Below are 22,283 nucleotides of genomic sequence, written 5' to 3'. Positions count from 1 at the left end.
TAAGAAAAAGGGAAAAAAATTGGAAAAACGAGAAAAAAAGAGAAAAGAGAAAAAAAAAAGAGGGGGGAAAAAAGAAAAACAAAGCAAAGCAAAAATCCCCAGAAAAGCCCAAACCAGCCAAACCAACCCAGGCAGCCCCAGGCCCCCAGACCCCCCCAGGGGTCTCTCCGGGTTCCGGTGCCGCCTCAGCCGGTGGCTTCCAAGGGCTCCAACGGCTCCATCGGTGCCACCCGGGAACCTGCGGGGACAGCGGGGACACAGTGACACCAGGGACACCTGGGGACACCCCTGACAACAGGGACACTGGGGACACACCATGGACACCCCTGACAACGGGGACACCAACAGGGACCCCTGGGAGGGGACAGTGACACCCCAAACCCACCAACCCCAACAGGGACCCCTGGGAGGGGACAGTGACACCCCAAACCCACCAACCCCAACAGGGACCCCTGGGAGGGGACGGTGACGCTGGTGACCCCCCTGACCCCAATGGGGACCCCTGGGAGGGGACGGTGACACCCCCGCACCCACTGACCCCAATGATCCCACCTGTGACCCCCAGGAGGAGATGGTGACACCAGTGACCCCCCTGACCCCACATGGTGACCCCCCTGACCCCAATGGTGACCCCCCATGCCGGTCACTCACCGGCCGTGTCCTGACGCAGTTTGGCCACAGCGCAGGCCTTGATCTCCAGCCCGATGGCCTTGGCCAGGGGAGGGGGCACCGCGTTGCCCACCTGGACAACGGGGACACCGGTGACACCGGGACCACCAGGGACACCGGGACCACCAGGATAATGGGACAACAGTGACACCAGACACCAGGACAACAAGGACAGTGGGACACCAGGGACACGGGGGCCACCACGGCCACGACACCGTCACGGGGACACCCCCACGGCAGGGCCGGCACTGACCTGTCTGTGCTTATCCAGGATGTTCCCGAAGAGCCGGTAGGTGTCTGGGAATCCTTGGGAACGGGCACATTCCCTCACACTCACCACCCGGTGCTGCTCCGGGTGCAACACCCGGCCCTGCAACGCCGACAGACACCGAGGGTTGGGATGGGGACCGGGGTTCCCCGGCACCCCCACCCTCCCCGGCGGCGCCCACGGCCTCGGGGGCCCCCCACCTGCTTGCCCATGGGCTCGGGGTTGGTGACGGTGGTGCTGAAGAACCCGTCCCACTCCAGGCGCCCGTAGAGCCCGGCCCAGTGGTTGTGCCGGTTGCCGGTGTGGGGGAGGCACCACGGGATGAGGGTGTTGAACTGCCGGTCGGCCGGGTCGCACGGCTTCCCTGGGAAGGCGACGACCGTGAGTTTTGGGGGGACGAACCCGCCCGTGGACGTTGTTTCTCGGGGGGTCCACCCGCCCCCCAGACCCACCCTCGGCGCAGGAGCAGACGCCGCGCAGGGCCCCGGAGCTGCTCCGGCCGTTCTTCCTCTCGTGGTGGGTGTAGCGCAGCTTCCGCGTGGTCGTCCCGTCCGACAGACGCACCTCGATGTTGGGCAGGTCCCTCCAGTCGGAGCCGGGCGCCAGCGGGATGTGCCGCATCCGCGCCGCCACCAGCGCGCTCATGTCCTGCCAGGGACGAGCCCTGGGGTCACCGCGGGGGGACGGCGGCCACCACGGGAACACCGGCGGCCAGGAGGGGGGAGAGGGTGGTTCCCGAGGGCTACGGGCGGTTCCTGGTGACCCCACCAGTTCCCAACACCTCCACCAGCTCCCAACACCTCCACCAGCTCCCAACACCTCCACCAGCTCCCAACACCTCCACCAGTTCCCAGCAGCTCCACCAGCTCCTAACACTTCCACCAGTTCCCAGCAGCTCCACCAGTTCCCAGCAGCTCCACCAGTTCCCAACACCTCCACCAGCTCCCAACACTTCCACCAGTTCCCAACCAGTTCCCAACACCTCCCCCAGCCCCATTTTTGGGACAGTCACCCTGGGAGGCCTTGGGGACAATCCCTGCCCCGGGAGTGCCCTCGACCCTCTCCCAGTTGCTCCCAGTTGCTCCCAGTTGCTCCCGGTTGCTCCCAGCCCAGCCCTGCGCCCGCCCCACCTTGCAGATGTGATCCCTGAGGATGGGCTGGTACTGGGAGCCGCGGATCTGCCGCTGGAACCAGGACTGGGGCTCCCCGTTGTAGGAGATCTCCAGGGCCGAGGCCCCGTTCCGGATCTCCGGCAGGTCCGACATCGTGTCCCGCACCGTGATGGTGCGGAAAGGCCCGGAATACGTCCTGGGGGAGGGAGGGGAGGGGGGAGCCGTGAGCCACCGGGACCTCCCGTCCCCAGCCTGGTGGTGGCCCCGGGGCCTCACCTGGTGATGTTGCTGACGAACTTCTTGTCGTCCACGACGACGCTGAGCTGACACGCCCGCGGCGCGAACACGTGGAGCGGCTCCGGGAACATCGGGAGCTTCTCGCCAGGAGCCGCCGCCAGGACGATGGCCCGGCGCCGGGTCTGGGCCACCCCGTACTGCCCGGCCTGGGGGCACAGGGGACACCTCCTGAGGGCACCGGGGGTGACCTCGGACAGGTGGGAACGGGGGAAGCACAGGGGGCCAAGTGGTTCTTTGGAACGGGAAGGGGCAACTCCTGGGGGAACTGGGGATCCTCGGAGAGCTGGGAATGGCCCCAGGTCACCCCAGGGGTCAAGTGGTTCTCTGGAGAGGGAAGGGGCAACTCTTGGGGGAACTGGGGAGTCCCTTCCCATGCTGAGCTGGGAATGTCCCCAGCTCACCCCAGGGGTCAAGTGGTTCTTTGGAACGGGAAGGGGCAACTCCTGAGGGAACTGGGGAGTCCTTGGAGAGCTGGGAATGGCCCCAGGTCACCCCAGGGGTCAAGTGGTCCTTTAAAGGACCAGTTCCCTTCCTTTGGGAATGTCCCCAAAGCCACCCAAGGAGTCAAGTGACCAGTTCCCTTCCTTTGGGAATGCCCCCAGGTCACCCAAGGAGTCAAGTGACCGGTTCCCTTCCTTTGGGAATGCCCCCAGGTCACCCAAGGAGTCAAGTGACCAGTTTCCTTCCTTTGGGAATGCCCCCAGGTCACCCCAGAAATCGACTGCTCTCCTGAAGGACCAGCTCCCTTCCTTTGGGAACGTCCCCAAAGCCACCCAAGGAGCCACCCACCCAACTCACCCTCGGGATGGGACGACCCAGGGTGGGCCCAGGTGCCAGAAAAGGGGGTTTTGCCCCCCCAGCCCCCCCCCAGCCCCACCTGGAGCACCCCGAAGGTGCACTGGTAGCCCATGCGGACGAGGCAGCGCAGGGTGAGCTTGAGCACCATGGAACGCTTGAAGGACACGAAATTCCGGACGTTCTCCAGCAGGAAGAAGCGGGGCCGGTAATAATCACAGTAGCTGCCGGGCACAGGGGGCACGGGCACGTTGGAGGCGGGGCGGGGAGGGGTCTCCCCCGCCCCAAAACCCCCCTGCCCGGCGCTCACCTGAGGAAGGAGACCACCAGGGAGTTCTTGAACTTGGAGTAGGTGCGGGAGTTGAAGCGGTTCATGCCGCTGAAGCCCTGGCAGGGGGGGCCCCCGCAGAGCATCTCCACGTCCCCCTTCTGGGGCAGCTTCTGGCCCAGCGAGTTGGTTTTCTCGCCGGCCATGACCAGCTTGAGCAGCACGTTGCAGTCCTCGGTGAACACGGTGGTGCCGGGGTTGTTGAGCCGGAACGCCTGCGCCGCCGGCTCCCACATCTCGATGGCCCAGAGCGTCTCCGAGACCCCTGGGGGCACCGACACCGGGGGTCAGCGGGGATGGGATGGCACATGGGGGGTCAGAGGGGCACACGGGGGGTCAGTGGGGATGGGATGGCACACAGGGGGCAGGGATGGCACATGGGGGGCAGGGATGGCACATGGGGGGTCAGCGGGATGGGATGGCACACGGGGGGTCACCCAGGGACACAGAGGGTCACCATGGCAGGGATGGCACACAAGGGGTCACTGGGCTGGGATGGCACACGGGGGGTCAGCAGGGATGGGATGGCACATGGGGGTCAGTGGGGCACACGGGGGGTCACTGGGATGGGATGGCACATGGGGGGTCAGTGGGGCACACGGGGGGTCAGCGGGATGGGATGGCACATGGGGGGTCAGTGGGGCACACGGGGGGTCACCGGGATGGGATGGCACATGGGGGGTCAGTGGGGCACACAGGGGGTCACCAGGGCAGGGATGGTACATGGGGGGTCACCCAGGGACAAGGGGGGCTCCAGGGCAGGGATGGCACACGAGGGGTCACTGGGATGGGGTGGCACTCAGGGGGTCAGCAGGATGGGATGGCACACGAGGGGTCACTCAGGCACTCAGGGGGTCAGCAGGATGGGATGGCACACGGGGGGTCACTCAGGCACACGGGGGGTCACCCAGGTACACGGGGGTCACCGGGGCAGGGACGGGGGGGATTTGGGTGGGGGGGAGGGAGGGCAGAGAGGGGGAGGGCGGGAAGTGGGGGAGGGACGTGGCGGAGGGTTTGGAGAGCGGGAGAAGGGGGTGGAGGATGTGGATCTGGAGAACACGGGGAAGGGGTTGGAGAACGTGGAAGGGGTTGGAGAACAAGGAGGAGGGGTTGGAGAACAAGGAGGAGGGGTTGGAAAGCAGGAGAAGGGTTTGGAGAACACGGAGAAAGGGCTGGAGAACATGAGGAAGGGGCTGGAGAACACGAGGAAGGGGCTGGAGAACAGGGATCTGGAGAACATGGGATCCCAGAGGGGGAATGCCAGGACTCACCTGCCTGGTGGAAGCCCTCGGACAACCCCCCACAGCCGGAGAACACGTCCAGGGTCCGTAACTTGGGAAGTTTGAGCTCGGCCTGTTCCTCGCTCTGCTCGGAGCTCACCGGCTTCCCTTTGCCTTTCCCTGGAAAAGCCACACCCAGGGCCAAGTCACTCCCTCCTGCTCCTCCTCCTCCATCCATCCAGCGCCTCCCGCCCCCTTTCCCACCCGGAATTCGGAAGGGAAGCCCCTCGCTGTCCCCTTTTCCACCCAGCAGCCTGGAAGAGCATTCCCAAGGATCTGATGGACGCAGGGATAATTCCCGGGGCTCCCCCTGGGTTGGGAATGGGATCCAAAGCCCAAGGTTAGGGAGCAGAGGGTTGGGGGGTGAAACCCCTCAAGGATGAGTTGATTTCCAAAGGATGAAACACCCTAAAAAGACCATTCCAGGATTCCCGTTGGGAACGCCGGGGTGGGGGTGGGATCACTCACCTTTCCCCTTCCCCTTCCCCTTCCCTTTGTTCCCAGAGCTCCGGGCGTGGTTGGGAGGATCCTCAAAGCTCTTGGTTTTGGCGTTGTAAGCCTGGGAGAAGGGAAAAACCAGGATTTGGGATGGACACGGGGGACAGGGAGGAGGGGCTGGAGAACACCAGGACATTCCCAGCTCGGGAATAATGGTGGGATTGCCAAAAAAAAACACCCTCAGAGATGCAAAAACAAAGGCCAGAATCACGGAGTGGTTCCAGGATTCCATGAAATTCGACCTCCAGGGACACATCCAGACCCCCCAGGGACACATCCAGACCCCCCAGGGACACATCCAGATCCCCAGGGACACATCCAGACCCCCCAGGGACACATCCAGATCCCCAGGGACACATCCAGACCCAGGGACACATCCAGACCCCCCAGGGACACATCCAGACTCCCCAGGGACACATCCAGATCCCCAGGGACACATCCAGACCCCACAAGGACACATCCAGATCCCCAGGGACGCATCCAGACCTCTGGAAGCCCGGTTTAGCATCCAAGACTTATTCCCCAGGACGTTGGAATCAGCCCCAAATCCTCGCTCTGCCCAACTCCTCCATGGAAAACCCACCTGGAGAAGCTCCACTCAATCCTTGGGGGTCTTCAGACCTCCCAGGGACACATCCAGACCCCCCAGGGACACATCCAGACCCCAGGGACACATCCAGACCCCCCAGGGACACATCCAGATTCCAAGGGACACATCCAGAGCCCCCAGGGACACATCCAGAGCCCAGGGACACATCCAGACCCAGGGACACATCCAGAGCCCCCAGGGACACATCCAGAGCCCAGGGACACATCCAGACCCAGGGACACATCCAGAGCCCCCAGGGACACATCCAGATCCCAAGGGACACATCCAGACCCCAGGGACACATCCAGAGCCCCCAGGGACACATCCAGATCCCAAGGGACACATCCAGATCCCAAGGGACACATCCAGACCCCAGGGACACATCCAGATCCCCAGGGACACATCCAGACCCCCCAGGGACACATCCAGACCCCAGGGACACATCCAGACCCCAAGGGACACATCCAGAGCCCCCAGGGACACATCCAGACCCCAAGGGACACATCCAGGGACACATCCAGACCCCAGGGACACATCCAGGGACACATCCAGAGCCCCCAGGGACACATCCAGACCCCAGGGACACATCCAGACCCCCAGGGACACATCCAGAGCCCCCAGGGACACATCCAGATCCCCAGGGACACATCCAGATCCCCAGGGACACATCCAGAGCCCCAGGGACACATCCAGACCCCCTGACTTAGTGTCCAACTCATCCCCCAGGATGTCAAATCCAGCCACAAACCCTCACCCTACCCATGGAAACTCCCCCTGGAGAAGCTCCACTGAACCCCTGGGAGACTCCAGCCCCCCAGGGACACATCCAGGGACACATTCAGATCTCAAGGACACACCCAGACCCCCCGACTTAGTGTCCAACTCATCCCCCAGGATGTCAGACCCAGCCACAAACCCACAGAAACCCCCCTTGGAGAAGCTCCACCGAACCCCTGGTGGCCTCCAGCCCCTTCCAAAGCCCCTGGAAGGTCCCTTCCCTCACCTCCAGGAAGTAGAAGCGGTCCAGGCCCCCCGAGGAGTAGTCCTGGATGCTCTGGGTCAGGTCCTCCCCGTAGACCACGGAGCAGCGTCCCTGCACCGCCCGGAACTCCACCGTGGCCTCCTCGTCGCTCCAGTAGAGCAGGTTGATGTCGGCGTGGTAACTGGCCTTCATGGACTTGTGCGTGTTCTCGGGCCTGCAGGGAGCCAGAATTCCCAGAGGAACAGCCCCTGGATTAGGGGGAACCGTCCCGTCGGCTCCGCGCGGGTTTTCCCGCAGGTTCCCGAAGGGTTCCGAAGGGCGACACCAAAAAGGGGGTTTTTGGGGGTTGGGAGGGAATCGGGGGTGGAGAAGGGGCTTAAAGACAAAGAGGGGCCAAGGGGATCTGGAGGGATCCCAACACATCCCAAAAAAGCACACCCTGGATAAGGGGAACGTTCCCACTTCTGGGAACCGACCCCGACCCTCCAACGACCCAGAGCTTTCCCAGTCCCCCAAAATCCCTGGGAATGCCCCCCCAGGGGCACCTGTAGAACTTGTAGATGGTGAGTTTGATGTCGGCCTCGTTGGGTTTGCCGTTGCTGCGGATGTTGCAGAAGATGCCCTTGATCCTGCCCACCCGGTACGGGTCGGGCGCGTCCAGGTTGCTGCCCTTGATGTACTCCGAGTACTTCCGGTAGTGCTCGGGGTGCAGCTCCTCGTCCACAGCCTCCTTCTTGGGCCTCTTGGCCGGGCTGGCCGGCTTCACGCTGGGCAACAGGGAAAAAGGGGAGGGAAGTGGCCAAAAAACCCCCTGGGGGACGCGGCGTCGGGCTGAGGGCGGGACTCGATGGGCTCTGCCAACCTTAACTCCTGGGGTTTATAGGAACAACCTCAATTTTATAGGAACACCCTCATTTTTATAGGAACACCTTCATTTTTATAGGAACACCCTCACTGTTATAGGAGCACCTTCATTTTTATAGGAACACCCTCATTTTTATAGGAACACCTTCATTTTTATAGGAACACCTTTGTTTTTATAGGAACGCCTTCATCTTTGTAGAAACACCTTCATTTTTATAGGAACACCTTTGTTTTTATAAGAACACCTTCATGTTTATAAGAACACCTTAATCTTTATAGGAACATCTTTGTTTTTACAAGAACACCTCCATTTTTACAGGAACACCTCCATCTTTACAGGCACACCTCCATTTTTACAGGCACACCTCCATCTTTATAGGAACACCTTTGTTTTTACAAGAACACTTCCATTTTTATAGGAACACCTCCATTTTTACAGGCACACCTCCATTTTTACAGGAACACCTTAACTTTTAACCCAAACTTCGGGGATTTCGGGTCTCGGCCGCCCCGTTTACAGCTCGGAGCCACCGCCCCCAAAAATCCCACGTTCTGCTCCCAAAATCCCACCCCCCAAAAAAAAAAACCCCCTCCCGAGACAGGAGCCCCCGCACCAACCTGAAGGAGAAGGCGTCGGGCAGGAGGTAGACGCCGTCCCCGACGCGGTACTGGACGCCGTTCTTGGTGGCCACGGCGTAGAACATCTTCCCGTCCGCCTCCTCCAGGGGCTCGGCCACCTTGGGGATCTCCTTGTGCCTCACCTCGTCCAGGCGCGCGCAGCTCATGCAGAACCTGCGGGAGAGGGGGTTAGGGGTAGGGTTAGGGTTAGGGTTGGAGTCCCGGAGGTCCCGGGGGGTGGGAGGGGAGATCCCGGAACTCCCCGCGCCCGGAATTCCCTCACTTGTACTTGTTGTCCTCGCTGGGCTGGCTGGTGGGCGGCGTCTCGAAGCGGGCGTACTCCTGGTCGTACCACATCTGGTAGAAGTAGGTCCTGCCGTCGTCCTCCACCATCTTGATCTCCATGTCCAGCCCGCCCTGCTGGCAAGGAGGGATCACCGGGATCGGCCGCGCTTCCCGCGGGACCGGGAACATCGGGATGGGCCCCCCCGGGACCGTCGCCCACCTCCATGGACCAGCTCTCCGAGGGCGCCTTGTAGATGACGGTGACCTTGCCGTGGATGTAGGAGAGCTGCATGTCCTCGCACTCGTCCACCAGGAACAGCTCCAGCGGGTCCGACGTGGCCCCCAGCACCGTGTCGGAGCCGGGGCAGAACCAGTGGGCGTGGAACATCTGCCCACTGCTGTCCTCCCACATGGCTGTCACCCTGCGGGGCGGCGTTCCCACCGGGAATGGGGACATCAGGGCAGTGTTCCCACCGGGAATGGGGCCGTCAGGGCCGTGTTCCCACCGGGAATGGGGCCGTCAGGGCAATGTTCCCACCGGGAATGGGGTCATCAGGGCAATGTTCCCACCGGGAATGGGGCCGTCAGGGCAATGTTCCCACTGGGAATGGGGACATCAGGGCCATGTTCCCACTGGGAATGGGGCCATCAGGGCCATGTTCCCACCGGGAATGGGGACATCAGGGCAATGTTCCCACCGGGAATGGGGTCATCAGGGCAATGTTCCCACCGGGAATGGGGACATCAGGGCAATGTTCCCACCGGGAATAGGGCCGTCAGGGTAGTGTTCCCACCGGGAATGGGGTCATCAGGGCAATGTTCCCACCGGGAATGGGGACATCAGGGCAATGTTCCCACCGGGAATGGGGACATCAGGGCCATGTTCCCACGGGGAATGGGGACATCAGAGCAGTGTTCCCACCGGGAATGGGGACATCAGGGCAATGTTCCCACTGGGAATGGGGTCATCAGGGCAGCGTTCCCACCGGGAATGGGGTCGTCAGGGCAGTGTTCCCACTGGGAATGGGGCCGTCAGGGCAGCGTTCCCACCGGGAATGGGGACATCAGGGCAATGTTCCCACCGGGAATGGGGACATCAGGGTAGCGTTCCCACCGGGAATGGCACCCCCGGGGGCGGTGGGGACACCCACCTGGCCAGGTAGAGGGGCTTGGTGGGGTCGTCGGGGCTCACGGACACACAGTCTCCCACCTCCAGGGTCTCGTTGTCGATGCAAACCCTCCGGTAATAATCCTTCTTCCCGTCGCTCTGCGGGGCCAGGGGGTGGTTACACCCACCCAGGGACACGGCCCCCCAAGAAGGAGGGGAGAAGGGTCCTGCCTGGCCTTGCCTGGAGGGGTTCTCCCACCTGGATGGGCTCCCCCACCCATGGGATCCAACTCTGGTGTCACCTGGATGGGCTCCCTCACCTGGATGGGTCCCCCAACCCCATTCATGACCTCACCTGGATGGGTTTCCCTCACCTGGATGGGTCCAACCCCACTTGTGACCTCACCTGGATGGGTTTCCCTCACCTGAACGAGTTCCCCCACTCTGGTCTCACCTGGTTGGGTTCCCCCACCCCCAGGACCCCACTCTGGCCTCACCTTGATGGGTTCCCCCACCCACGAGATCCGACTCTTGTTCTGCTTCTTCTTCCTGCCCTGGAGCATCTTCTTGGGCGACGGCATCTCGGGGATGTTGTCGTCCACCTCCTCGTCCTCGTCCGCCTCCCGCACGGCCAGGTTGGGACACCTGGGCACGGGGGTGTCACCACGGGGGTGTCACCACGGGGGTGTCACCAGGGACGAGGATCTGGGGTGGGACCCTCACCTCCTCTGCAGACAGGCCTGTTTGCTCCTCCCGCTGCCCCCGAACTTCACCATGTTCTGGCAGGCCTTGCACTTGCCACACTCGGGCTGCTGGCACACCTGGAGCGGGACAGGGGACGGGTGACACCGGGAACACCCCCCGGGACCAGGGTGGCCTCTGGAATGGCCACTGGGATGGGAGGGGGAGGTCGGTTGGTCAAGGTTGGAATTGACCTTCGAGATCCACCATCGCACCCCAGGACGGGTTAATTTGGTTGATCAAGATTAGAATTGACCTTCAAGATCCACCATCGCACCCCAGGATGCGTTAATTTGGTTGATCAAGGTTGGAATTGACCCTCAAGACCAACCAGCCCAATCTAGGACAGGAGGCTGATGAAGGTCCCTTCCAACCTTGACCAACCAACAAGACCAACCAGTCCAACCCAGGACAGGAGTTTGATGAAGGTCCCTTCCAACCCTGACCAACCAACAAGACCAACCAGTCCAACCCAGGACAGGAGGCTGCTGTTGATCGAGGTTGGAAAAGCCCTCCAAGGCCATCCAGCCCAACCCACCACCACCACCCTCACCCCAAACCCGTGTCCCCAGGGAGGTGACCTCCACGTGGGACAGAGGGGACGGCGCCGGTACCTCGCAGACGCCGCAGCGCCGGCGCTTCGTGGAGTTCTCCTTGTCCTCCTCCCGCTCGTCCTTCTCGATCTGCTCCGAGAAGAAGGTGTCGAAGATGTGGTACACCAGCTTGGTGGTCGTGGCCTTGGTGGGCCCCTTGTCCTTGTCGATGCGGGTGGGGTGGCGGATGGCCTGGCGCCGCACGGCTCGCCTGGGACACGGGCACGGCGCTCAGGGCCATCCGGGGAACCGGGAACGGCCCCCCCCGGGTGGGCGCTGGGGCACCTTCGGGGTCCCCAAGGGCAGCACCAAGGGCAAGGTCGGGTTTTGGGGACCCAACCCGGTGACCTTCCGCCCTCGGAGCAGCACCAGGCACGGGGGGGTTTCCCGGTTTCGAGAGGGTTTTCCCGATTTTTGGGAGGGCTCTCCCAATTTTAGGAACGTTTTCCCAGTTTTAGGAAACCCCCAACCCAACCCTCAACTCAACCCCCAACCCAACCCCCAATTCAACCCTCAACTCAACCCTCAAGTCAACCCCCAACCCAACCCTCAACTCAACCCCCAACTCAACCCCCAATTCAACCCTCAACTCAACCCTCAACCCAAGCCTCAATCCCAACCCAACCCCCAACCCAACCCAAACCCTTCTCCCGACCTCCCTCCCCACGAAACCCCGACGAGCCCCCGACCCCTGTGCCCCACACCCACGTGCCCCCGGCCCACCTCTTGCCCAGGGTGACCCCGGCCAGCTTGATGAGGTCCCTCATGCAGGGGGTGATGAGCACGGGGGGCTCGTCGCTGTCCCCGGCCTCGTCGTAGCTCTCCACCTGCTCCACCACGAACTGGGCGTGGCGCAGCAGCGAGTCCTCCGTGAACCGGTTGAAGTTGAGCCCCGCGGGGGGCACGGTGGTCTGTGGGGTCAAGGGAGGGGTCAGGAAGGGCTGGTGGACCCCTCCCACCTCCCCCGATCGCCCGTTCCCAGGATCAGCGAGTCAGGAAAGGTCTCCGAGGTCGGCGGGTCCCAACCGTGACCTTCTGGGACACCTCCAGGGGTGGTGACTCCGCCGCCTCCCCGGGCAGCTTTTCCCAGAGTTTAACAGCCCTTCCCACGGAAAAATTCCTCCTGGTGTCCAACCCGACCCTCCCCTTGGGGCGCAGCTTGGAATCACGGGATTGGTGAGGGTGGAAAAGCCCCTTTTCCATCTCCAACCCCTTTGCCACATTCTCCAGCTCCTCCTCCTGCTCTCCAGCCCCTCCTCCTGCTCTCCAGCCCCTTCTCCTGCTCTCCAGCCCCTTCTCCTGCTCTCCAGCCCCTTCTCCATGTTCTGCAACCCTTTTTCCACGTTCTCCAGCCCCTCTCCCATGTTCTCCAACCCCTTCCTTGCCTCTGTTCCTGCCTCTGGACACACTTGAGCCCCTCAACATCTGGCCCTGGGGACACCCCTGGGGACATCCCCAGGGACTGACCCCAACACTGACCCCAACACTGGCCCTGGGGACCCCCCTGGGGACACTGACCCCAACTCTGACCCCAACACTGACCCCAACACTGACCCCCCCAGTGGCCCCGTGACCCCGCTGGCGTCCCCACCTCGATCTTGTTGAGCAGGTCCTCGTAGCTGACGTCGGGGTTGTTCTGCAGGAACTCCACCACGATCTTGCTCATGTAGATCTTCTCCTGCATGAGGGCGAAGGTGGGTGCGTACTCCTCGCTCGGCTCCATCAGGATGTAATCCGCGAAGGCTGCGCGGGAAAACGGGGAATTCCGGGGGGAAAACGGGGAATTCGGTCAAAAAATCCACCGGGGGCTGGAGGGGGAGCTGCAGCTCAAGGTGGGTCAGGGCCACAAAGCCAAGGGTGGAGAGAAGCTCCATCGTGGGACACCCTGACGGGACAGGGTGGGAACGAGGGGGAGGGAGAAATAGGAGGGAAAGGGAGAAAAGGGGGAGGAAAGGGGGAGGAAAGAGGAGAAAGAGAGAAAGAGGAGAAAAGAACAAAAAAAGAGGCCAAAAAATGGCCAAAAAAAGGCCAAAAAGTAGCCCAAAGGGGAGGGAAAAATAGGTGGGAATAAGAGAAAAGGGGGAGGAAAGAGGGAGGAAAGAGGAGAAAGAGAGGAGAGAAAGAGGAGAAAAGAAGAAAAATAGGCCCAAAAAATAGGCAAAAAATGGCAAAAAAAAGGCCAAAAAGTAGCCCAAGACAGGCCAAAACTAGGCCAAAAACTGGCCAAAAAAAGGTCAAAAAGTAACCCAAGACAGGTCAAAAACTAGGCCAAAAAAGAGACTAAAAAGAGGCCAAAAACGGTCAAAAAAAGGCCAAAAAAGGCCAAAAAAAGGCCAAAAAAAACCCCTAAACCCCCCAGAAAAGAGCAAACGCCCCCCCAGGAAGGCCCAGCGAGGCCTCACCTGTGCTGAAGCCGATCAGCGCCTTCTCCCCGCCGTCGAAGCCCGTGATCCACCAGGCGTTGATGGGCCCCAACTTCTTGGCTCTCACCCCTCCTGTGGAAAGCCCAGGAACCCCCAGTTCCACCTCCTGCGGGACCAGAACGCCCCGGGGGTGTCCCCCGTGACCCCCCAGGCCCCGTCCCTCACCGTCCAGGCAGGGGTTGTCGTCGTAGATGGGCTTGACGGCGCCGCTGAAGTAGAGCTCGACGTTCCTCTCGATGAGCCCCGTGTCGAAGGGGCACAGGTGGCCCTTGCGGTCGTAGACGCTGCCGGGGACAAAAACAGAGCAGGGGGGGTTTTCAGAGGCTGAAATCCCGCTCTGGGAAGAGGCCTCACAGGCCCCAAGCACTCCGAGGAATTCGCTGCGTTTAGGTTGTAATGACAAAGACAGAAAATGGGTGTTGTGAGGTGGATTAAGGGACAGAAGGTCTCAGGCTCCAAGAGGCCCTGCTTGTCCTTGGGGTGCTCTGTCCTGATGAAACGCAACAAAAAGGTTATAAATTGGATAGGATGGACATTTGGGGGGGGGTGAAGGGCTGAGTAAAGGGGTTTTTAGTGAGACTTTCAGGAAAAGCTGAAAAGTTCACGAAGAGGAAGGACAAGGAAACGACCCCCACGAGGCCGAAGGAAACGGAACGACCCCCAGGGATCCACCCAAAAGGATGACTCTGCCTCCAGCTCCACCTGAGCCCTGCCTGATACAAATATCATAACTAGATGGTGTAACTGTAACAAACATTCAGGTAAAATATTGTAATCCCTCAGCAAAATTACCTGAGTTTTCACTGAGGACTTGGGAGCTGGTTTGCCCGGCGCCAGCTGGGGGGTTGCACCCCAACGTCGCCCCAAATAAACAACTCTGCTGCTCAAAGGCTTCAAAACTGTCCCTGAGCAGCCCCTTTATGCTGGTTTTGGCATCACCAGGGCCGGAGCTCACCTGAAGGAGGTGACCCTGTGCTGGGGCAGGAGCTCACCTGAAGGAGGTGACCCTGTGCTGGGCAGGAGCTCACCTGAAGGAGGTGACCCTGTGCTGGGGAGGAGCTCACCTGAAGGAGGTGACCCTGTGCTGGGCAGGAGCTCACCTGAAGGAGGTGACCCTGTGCTGGGCAGGAGCTCACCTGAAGGAGGTGACCCTGTGCTGGGCAGGAGCTCACCTGAAGGAGGTGACCCTGTGCTGGGGAGGAGCTCACCTGAAGGAGGTGACCTTGTGCTGGGGCAGGATCTCACCTGAAGGAGGTGACCTTGTGCTGGGGAGGAGCTCACCTGAAGGAGGTGACCCTGTGCTGGGGCAGGATCTCACCTGAAGGAGGTGACCCTGTGCTGGGGCAGGAGCTCACCTGAAGGAGGTGACCCTGTGCTGGGGAGGAGCTCACCTGAAGGAGGTGACCCTGTGCTGGGGAGGAGCTCACCTGAAGGAGGTGACCCTGTGCTGGGCAGGAGCTCACCTGAAGGAGGTGACCCTGTGCTGGGGCAGGAGCTCACCTGAAGGAGGTGACCTTGTGCTGGGGCAGGATCTCACCTGAAGGAGGTGACCCTGTGCTGGGGAGGAGCTCACCTGAAGGAGGTGACCCTGTGCTGGGCAGGAGCTCACCTGAAGGAGGTGACCCTGTGCTGGGGCAGGAGCTCACCTGAAGGAGGTGACCTTGTGCTGGGGCAGGATCTCACCTGAAGGAGGTGACCCTGTGCTGGGAGGATCTCACCTGAAGGAGGTGACCCTGTGCTGGGCAGGAGCTCACCTGAAGGAGGTGACCCTGTGCTGGGCAGGAGCTCACCTGAAGGAGGTGACCTTGTGCTGGGGAGGATCTCACCTGAAGGAGGTGACCCTGTGCTGGGGCAGGAGCTCACCTGAAAGAGGTGACCTTGTGCTGGGGCAGGAGCTCACCTGAAGGAGGTGACCCTGTGCTGGGGAGGATCTCACCTGAAGGAGGTGACCTTGTGCTGGGGCAGGTCCTCGTAGCTCTCGAACCCGTCCTCGTTGGCGTCGAACAGCGACAGCCGCTCGTCCGTCAGCATCTCCGGCTCCTCCAGCTGCAGGGGGGGAAAAAAAACAGGGATTGGGAATCCCACAGGGATTTGGGAACGGGGAGGGCTGGGGGGATCACCCAGCATTCCCACCCCCAGCAGCCCTTCCCAAGCCCGGGAACGGGAGGATTTGGGGCCCTTACGGCGTCGTCGGGATCCCCTTGGAAGAACTTGAGGTCGGGGTCGTCGAGGTACTGCCGGCACTCCACGCACTTGGGAGGGGTGGTCTGAGGGAGAGGGACCCCAGTTACTCCAGGAATTATCCTGGGTTTAGCAGAATCTCCCTGTTTTCACACCAGAAACAGCCCCGGCTGCTCCCCGGGGCCGCCCCAATCCTGGGAAGCTCCATGAGCTGGGAATGGTTTTGTTTTCTCCCCCAGGACAATCCATCCACCCTTGGGAAGAGTGAACTCATCCCAAAGCTTTGGAACGTGGAAATTTAGGAGTTTTAAGGGATGAAAATCCCCCAGAAAAGGCTGGAATGAAGGAAGAGGGACTCACTTTAGCAGGGGTGGTTATTTTGACCTGAGGGATTTCGTCTCTGAGCTCCGACCTGGGTGGGAAAAACGGGATGAGGATGGAAAAGCTCAAGGTCACCAGCGAGGCTCCAGCCTGGAACCTTCTCCTTCCCCCTTACCCGTCTTTGGCTTCCATTTTAATCCTTTTCTCATCTTGCTCCTTGAGGAAGAGACAAAAAACAGCGGGAGGGGGGGGGATGGAGAGCATGGAAAACTCCCGGGAAACTCGATCCCAGCTGGAAAAAATCAGCCCCGGGATGTCCAGACCCACCTTGTCCTCCAGCTCCTCTTCCTCCTTCTCCACCTTCATCATCACCTCCGGCTTCACCTCCCCATTCACCTCCTCCGACTTCCTCTTGTTGGATCTGCCGGGATCGGGACCCGTCGGATCAATCCCGGGGCCGGGGGGGCACCGGGGGCCGGGAGGGAACACTGAGGTTTGGGAGGAGGAGGAGGAGGGGGAGCAGGGGGAGGAGGGGGAGGAGCCCCCAACTGACCCTTTGGAGAAGAGGCTGAGCAGGGTGGGCTGGTTGGGCTGGCGGCCGGAGCTCCGAGTGACCCGGGAACTGGCGGGAGACTCTGCCGGGAACACGGGGAGAGGGTGGAGAGAGAGATGGAGAGGGGGGAGAGGGTGGAGAGGGTGGAGAGGGATGGAGAGGGTGGAGAGGGATGGAGAGGGATGGAGAGGGGTGGAGAGGGATGGAGAGGGATGGAGAGGGGTGGAGAGAGAGATGGAGAGGGATGGAGAGGGATGGAGAGGGATGGAGAGAGATGGAGAGGGATGGAGAGGGATGGAGAGGGATGGAGAGGGATGGAGAGGGATGGAGAGGGGGGATGGAGAGGGATGGAAAGAGATGAAGAGGGATGGAGAGAGATGGAGAGGGATGGAGAGAGATGGAGAGGGATGGAGAGGGATGGAAAGGGATGGAGAGGGATGGAGAGGGATGGAGAGGGATGGAGAGGGTGGATGGAGAGGGATGGAGAGAGATGAAGAGGGATGAGAGGGATGGAAAGGGATGGAGAGGGATGGAGAGGGATGGAGAGGGATGGAGAGGGTGGATGGAGAGGGATGGAGAGGGAGGATGGAGAGGGGGATGGAGAGGGAGGATGGAGAGGGAGGATGGAGAGGGAGGATGGAGAGGGAGGATGGAGAGTGGTCCTTCCCATCCCTGTACCCACCATCCCACAGGGATACCATTCCTGGGGGGATCCCTGCCCTCAATCCCACCAGGAATCGTTGGGCACCAGAGCCAGGAGACCCTAAAACCCTTCCCAAGGGGACCCCCGCCCTCCATCCCACCGGGAACCCGGGAGAAGCAGCTGGAAATCCCCGTCCCCCCCCCTTCCTCACTTCTGCGCTCCCCGTTGGATCGGCTCCTCCGGGCCTTCCTCGCCCTCGGGGTGGGGCCCAGCAGGGACGGGGAGGAGGAGGAGGAGGAGGCCACCCCTTCCTCCATGTCCCCGGCCCCGTCCTGCTCCTCCTCGCTGCCGGAGGCGCCGTTGCGGGCGCGGCCGTTGGTGGCCCCGTTGGCCCCGTTGGTGGCCCTGTTGGCCCCGTTGGTGGCCCCGTTGCCCGTTGCCGAGAGCTCCTGGTGCAGCAGCGCCTTCACCTGCGCCAGGTACCGCTCCTGGGGAGGGAGGGGAAAGCTGGGATGAGCCCCCTGGATCCGGGAAAGGGTGCGGGGGGAGTGGGAGCCCGGGATGACCCCCCCAGATCCAGGAAAGCCGGGAAAGGGTCCGGGGGGAGCAGGAGGAGCCCACCTCAGACAGCTCCTGGCAGCGCAGCTTGGCCTCCAGCTCCCCGAGCCGCCGCTGCGCCTCCGCCTGCAGGAAACCCTGGATCAGGGTCAGCTGCTCCCGGACGCTCTCCTGGGGGACACGGAGGGGACACGGGGACTGTGGGGACACTGGGGGGACACCCTGGGGCACGGGGACACCTCCAGGGGACATGGAGGGGACATGGGGACTGTGGGGACACTGGGGGGACACCCTGGGGCACGGGGACACCTCCAGGGGATGGAGGGGACATGGGGACTGTGGGGACACTGGGGGGACACCCTGGGGCATGGGGACACCTCCAGGGGGATGGAGGGGACATGGGGACTGTGGGGACACTGGAGGGACACTGGGGAGTATGGGGACACCTCCCACAGGGACGGAGTGCAGCACGGAGGGGACACTTCCCCTGGGGATGGAGGGGACAGAGGGAACAGAGGGGACAGTGTGGGGCACAGGGACACTTCCCCTGGGGACAGAGGGGACAGAGGGGACAGAGGGGACAGTGTGGGGCACAGGGACACTTCCCCTGGGGACAGAGGGGACAGTGTGGGGACAGTGTGGGGACAGTGTGGGGCACAGGGACACTCTCCCTGGGGACAGAGGGGACAGTGTGGGGGACAGGGACAGAGGGGACAGGATGAGGTTGGGAACAGGACGCAGGGGGGTGTCCCTGGGCCACCCCCCTCACACACTGGACCCCCAATTCCAGAGGGAACGAGAAGGGGGGAAGCCCCGGGAATCCCGTTCCCAGTACGGAGTCACGTGTCCCTGCGGAGCATCCCGGGATTTACGGAGACAACCCGGGGAGTGACACCCCCCCCCCCAAAATTGGGGCCAAATCCCGGAGATCCCGGAACTCACCTTCTCACTCAGGGTCTCCTCATCCCTCTCCAGGTCCTGCAGCCTGTGGGGACACCGGGGACACCACGAGGGTTTGGGGGGGGACAAAGGGACACCCCAAAATGCTGGGATGGCTCCGGGGGGGACACACGGATCAGGGCAGGAGGGGGGATTATTCCCAAGGGGAATCCGGGGGGGGGAAAACAGTAGCCAAGGGACCCCCCAAGGGAGTGGGGTGGGGTTGGGGCCACCCCCTGTGTCCAATCCAGGAAAAGGCACCGGAGAAGCCACTGGGAAGCCACGTGAGCCCTTCCCATGGGACAAAGAGGCCGTGGAGGGTGGGGGGAAACCCCTCTTCCCGACCCCATCCCAGCTCCAGGGGGGTCTGTCCCCTTCCCAACCCCATTCTGGCTCCAGGGGGTTCCATTCCCGACCCCATCCCAGCTCCAGGGGGGTCTGTCCCCTTCCCGACCCCATCCCAGCTCTGGGGGGGTCCCATCCCTGAGCCCATCCTGGCTCTGGGGATCCCATCCTTGACTCCAGCCTGGCTCTGGGGGTCCCATTTCCAACTCCATCCCAGTTCTGGGGGGTCTGTCCCGTCCTGGCTCTGGGATTCCTGTCCCTGATCCCACCCCAGCTCCGGGGGTTCCCATCCCTGATCCCACCCCAGCTCCAGGGGTTCCCATCCCTGGCCCCATCCCAGCTCCAGAGGGTCCCATCCCTGATCCCATCCCAGCTCCAGGGGTTCCCATCCCTGATCCCATCCCAGCTCCAGGGGTTCCCATCCCTGGCCCCATCCCGGCTCCGGGGGGTTCAGCACAAACACCCGGATCCCGGGAGCTGCCCCAGGGCCCGGGAAGGGACCCCTCTGGTGCCACTGTCACCCCCTGGGAACGTTCCCATCCACCAGGAATGTGGGATGGGACCCCCGGGAACGCTCCTGTTACCAGGATGGGGGTCGGGATGTGGGATGGGACCCCCGGGAATGCTCCCGTTACCGGGATGGGGGTCGGGACCCCGCCGGTGCCGCCGCCATCCCCCGGGAACGCCGCCGGAACCCCCGGGAGCACTTCCGCCCACAGGGATGTGGGTTGGGACCCCCGGGAATGCTCCCATCCATAGGGATGGGGGTCAGGACCCCTGGGAATGCTCCAATCCATAGGGATGGGGGTCAGGACCCCCTGAGAATGCTCCCATCCATAGGGATGGGGGTCAGGACCCCTGGGAATGCTCCAATCCACTGGGATGTGGGTTGGGATCCCCCAGGAATGCTCCCATCCACAGGGATGTGGGTCAGGATCCCCGGGAATGCTCCCATCCACAGGGATGTGGGTCAGGACCCCCTGGGAATGCTCCAATCCACTGGGATGTGGGTCAGGACCCCCGGGAATGCTCCCATCCACAGGGATGTGGGTCAGGACCCCCCGGGGGTCAGGGCTGCACTGGGGGGGTCAGTGTCACTGGTGGGGGGGGCAGTGCCATTGGGGGGGGTCACTGCCATCGTGGGGGTCATTGCCAGGGCTGGGGGGGTCAGTGCCACTGGGGGGGTCAGTGCCACTGGGGGGGGGTCAGTGCCACTGGGGGGGGGGGGGTCATTGCCAGGGCTGGGGGGGGTCAGTGCCACTGGGGGGGGTCAGTGCCACTGGGGGGGGTCACTTCCATTAGGGGGGCTCACTGCTCTTGGGGGCTGTCACTGCCGGGGCTGGGGGCTGTCACTGATGTTGGGGGGGTCACTGCTATGGGGGGCTGTCACTGTCACTGTCACTGTCACAGGGGGGGTCACTGCTATCAGGGGCTGTCACTGTCACTGTCACTGATATCGGGGGGGGGGTGTCACTGTTATCGGGGGCTGTCACTGGCACCGTCGCTGTCGCTGTCACTGTCCCGGGGGGGTCACTGCTGTCAGGGGCTGTCACTGTCACTGTCGTTGTCACTGTCACTGTTACGGGGGGGGGGGGGTCACTGCTATCGGGGGTTGTCGCTGTCACTGTCCCTGTCCCGGGCCGGTTGAGGACTCACCGTCGGCGCAGCTCTGCGGGCAGCGGGGCCGGGGGCAGCGGTGCGGCCCGGGCCGGCATCGGGGCGGCGGGACCGGCACCGGGAGCGGGAACGGCACCGGGAGCGGCGGGAGCGGGTTTGGGACCGGGTTTGGGACAGGGATTGGGACAGGGATTGGGATCGAGGCCGGGATCGGGACCGGGGCCGGCTTTAGGATCGGGAGCGGGTTTGGGACAGGGATTGGGATCGGGGCCGGGTTTGGGATCAGGGTGGGATCGGGACTGGGATCGGGATCGGGGCCGGGTCTGGGAGCGGGATCGAGGCCGGGATCGGGACCGGGAGCGGGGCCGGGTTTGGGATCAGGGCAGGGTTTGGGATCAGGGCAGGGACTGGGATCGGGATCAGGGCAGGGATCGGGGCCGGGACTGGGATCGGGGCCGGGTTTGGGATCGGGATCGGGGCCGGGACCGGGAGCGGCGGCTTCGCGCGGAAACGGGCGGCGGGGGCGGGGCGGCGCCGGGCCGGACCATCGCGCGGGGCGCGCGGGGGGAGCCGGGCACCACCATTCCGGGGGGGGGAGGGGGAGACGCGGGGCAGAGCGTTCCCCCCGCACCGGGAGGAGCCCGAGGGGGGTCCGGAGGACCGGGGGGACCGGGGAGGCCCCGGCGGGGTCCCGGGGAGGGGTGTAGGGGGGTCCGGGATGGTGCCGGGAGGCCTGAGGGGGGCCTGGGAGGTACCACTGAGGGGAAACGATGGGGGGGGGAACGGCGGGAAGTGCCACTGAGGGGCGGTTGGAAAGTACCACTGAGGGGAGGGGGGGACAGGCCCTGTCATGGGTTTGTACCACTGTGGGGAGGGGGAGACGGGCTGTTCCACTATGAGAAGGGGGGAATGGGCTGTACCACTGTGGGGATGGGGGGGTGGGCTGTACCACTGTGGACTTTTCCCGTTTCCCGCGGGATTCCCCGGACCCCCCCAAAATCCGCTCGCAGCCCCGCCACGAGCGGGGGTGGGTCCCTGTGCCCCGTGGGGGTCCCTGTGCCCATGGGGGGGGTCCCCGTGCCCAGTGAGGGTCTCTGTGTCCCGTGGGGGTCCCCGTGACAATGGTGGGGGTCCCTGTGCCCATGGGGGGGGTCCCTGTGCCCATTGAGGGTCTCTGTGCCCATGGTGGGGTCCCTGTGTCCCATGGGGGTCCCTATGACAATAGTGGGGGTCCCTGAATGCATTGAGGGGTCCCTGTGCCCCGTGGGGGTCCCTGTACCCATTGAGGGTCCCTGTGCCCATTGAGGGTCCCTGTGCCCGGTGGGGGTCCCTGTGTCCCATGGGGGTCCCTGTGTCTCATGGGGGTCCCCATACCCAATGAGGGTCTCCGTGCCCCGTGTGGGTCCCCGTGACAATGGTGGGGGTCCCCGTGCCCATTGAGGGTCCCTGTGTCCTGTGTGGGTCCCTGTGCCCATGGTGGGGGTCCCTGTGCCCATTGAGGGTCCCCGTGCCCATTGAGGGTCCCTGTGTCCCCTGGGGGTCCCCGTGCCCATGGTGGGGGTCCCCGTGACAATGGTGGGGGTCCCCGTGACAATGGTGGGGGTCCCTGTGCCCATTGAGGGTCCCCTGTGTCCCCTGGGGGTCCCCGTCCCATGGTGGGGGTCCCCAAACCCGGT

At 63.2% G+C, this 22,283-nt stretch overlaps 1 protein-coding gene across 1 annotated transcript; it reads right to left on the bottom strand.

Moving 5' to 3' along the window:
- Nucleotides 1–91: 91 nt before the first annotated feature.
- Nucleotides 92–20,705, bottom strand: DNMT1 (DNA methyltransferase 1). The gene is made up of 34 exons (XM_032677662.1): nt 20,647–20,705; nt 18,649–18,691; nt 17,770–17,877; nt 17,360–17,636; nt 16,506–16,587; nt 16,280–16,373; nt 16,128–16,168; nt 15,992–16,043; nt 15,634–15,717; nt 15,387–15,496; nt 13,616–13,734; nt 13,430–13,522; nt 12,619–12,770; nt 11,751–11,938; nt 11,049–11,238; nt 10,417–10,514; nt 10,191–10,338; nt 9,737–9,852; nt 8,806–9,007; nt 8,584–8,717; nt 8,301–8,474; nt 7,364–7,585; nt 6,840–7,032; nt 5,218–5,308; nt 4,741–4,869; nt 3,452–3,734; nt 3,224–3,365; nt 2,326–2,492; nt 2,068–2,245; nt 1,390–1,585; nt 1,138–1,301; nt 923–1,039; nt 652–742; nt 92–238 (listed from the first exon to the last, which is right to left on the bottom strand). Exons 1-34 carry the CDS (start codon nt 20,703–20,705, stop codon nt 186–188), a joined length of 4,590 nt encoding a protein of 1,529 aa, XP_032533553.1. The 3' UTR covers nt 92–185.
- Nucleotides 20,706–22,283: the final 1,578 nt, after the last annotated feature.

Source organism: Chiroxiphia lanceolata, unplaced genomic scaffold (genome assembly GCF_009829145.1).
Source record: "Chiroxiphia lanceolata isolate bChiLan1 unplaced genomic scaffold, bChiLan1.pri scaffold_74_arrow_ctg1, whole genome shotgun sequence".
In the NCBI taxonomy this organism is placed as follows: Eukaryota; Metazoa; Chordata; class Aves; order Passeriformes; family Pipridae; genus Chiroxiphia; species Chiroxiphia lanceolata.
The sequence above is the reverse complement of the archived record's forward strand: the minus strand, read 5'-3'. Positions and strand labels throughout refer to the sequence as shown.

Bases quoted from the DNA above. Each gene is read 5' to 3' on its own strand.
- DNMT1 (XM_032677662.1), bottom strand. From the start codon at position 20,705: ATGCCGGCCCGGGCCGCACCGCTGCCCCCGGCCCCGCTGCCCGCAGAG. The intron at 10,515-11,048 runs GTACCGGCGCCG...GTCCCGCTCCAG, and splicing joins GGCGCTGCGGCGTCTGCGAG to GTGTGCCAGCAGCCCGAGTG. The intron at 239-651 runs GTGAGTGACCGG...CTGTCCCCGCAG, and splicing joins ACTGCGTCAGGACACGGCCG to GTTCCCGGGTGGCACCGATG.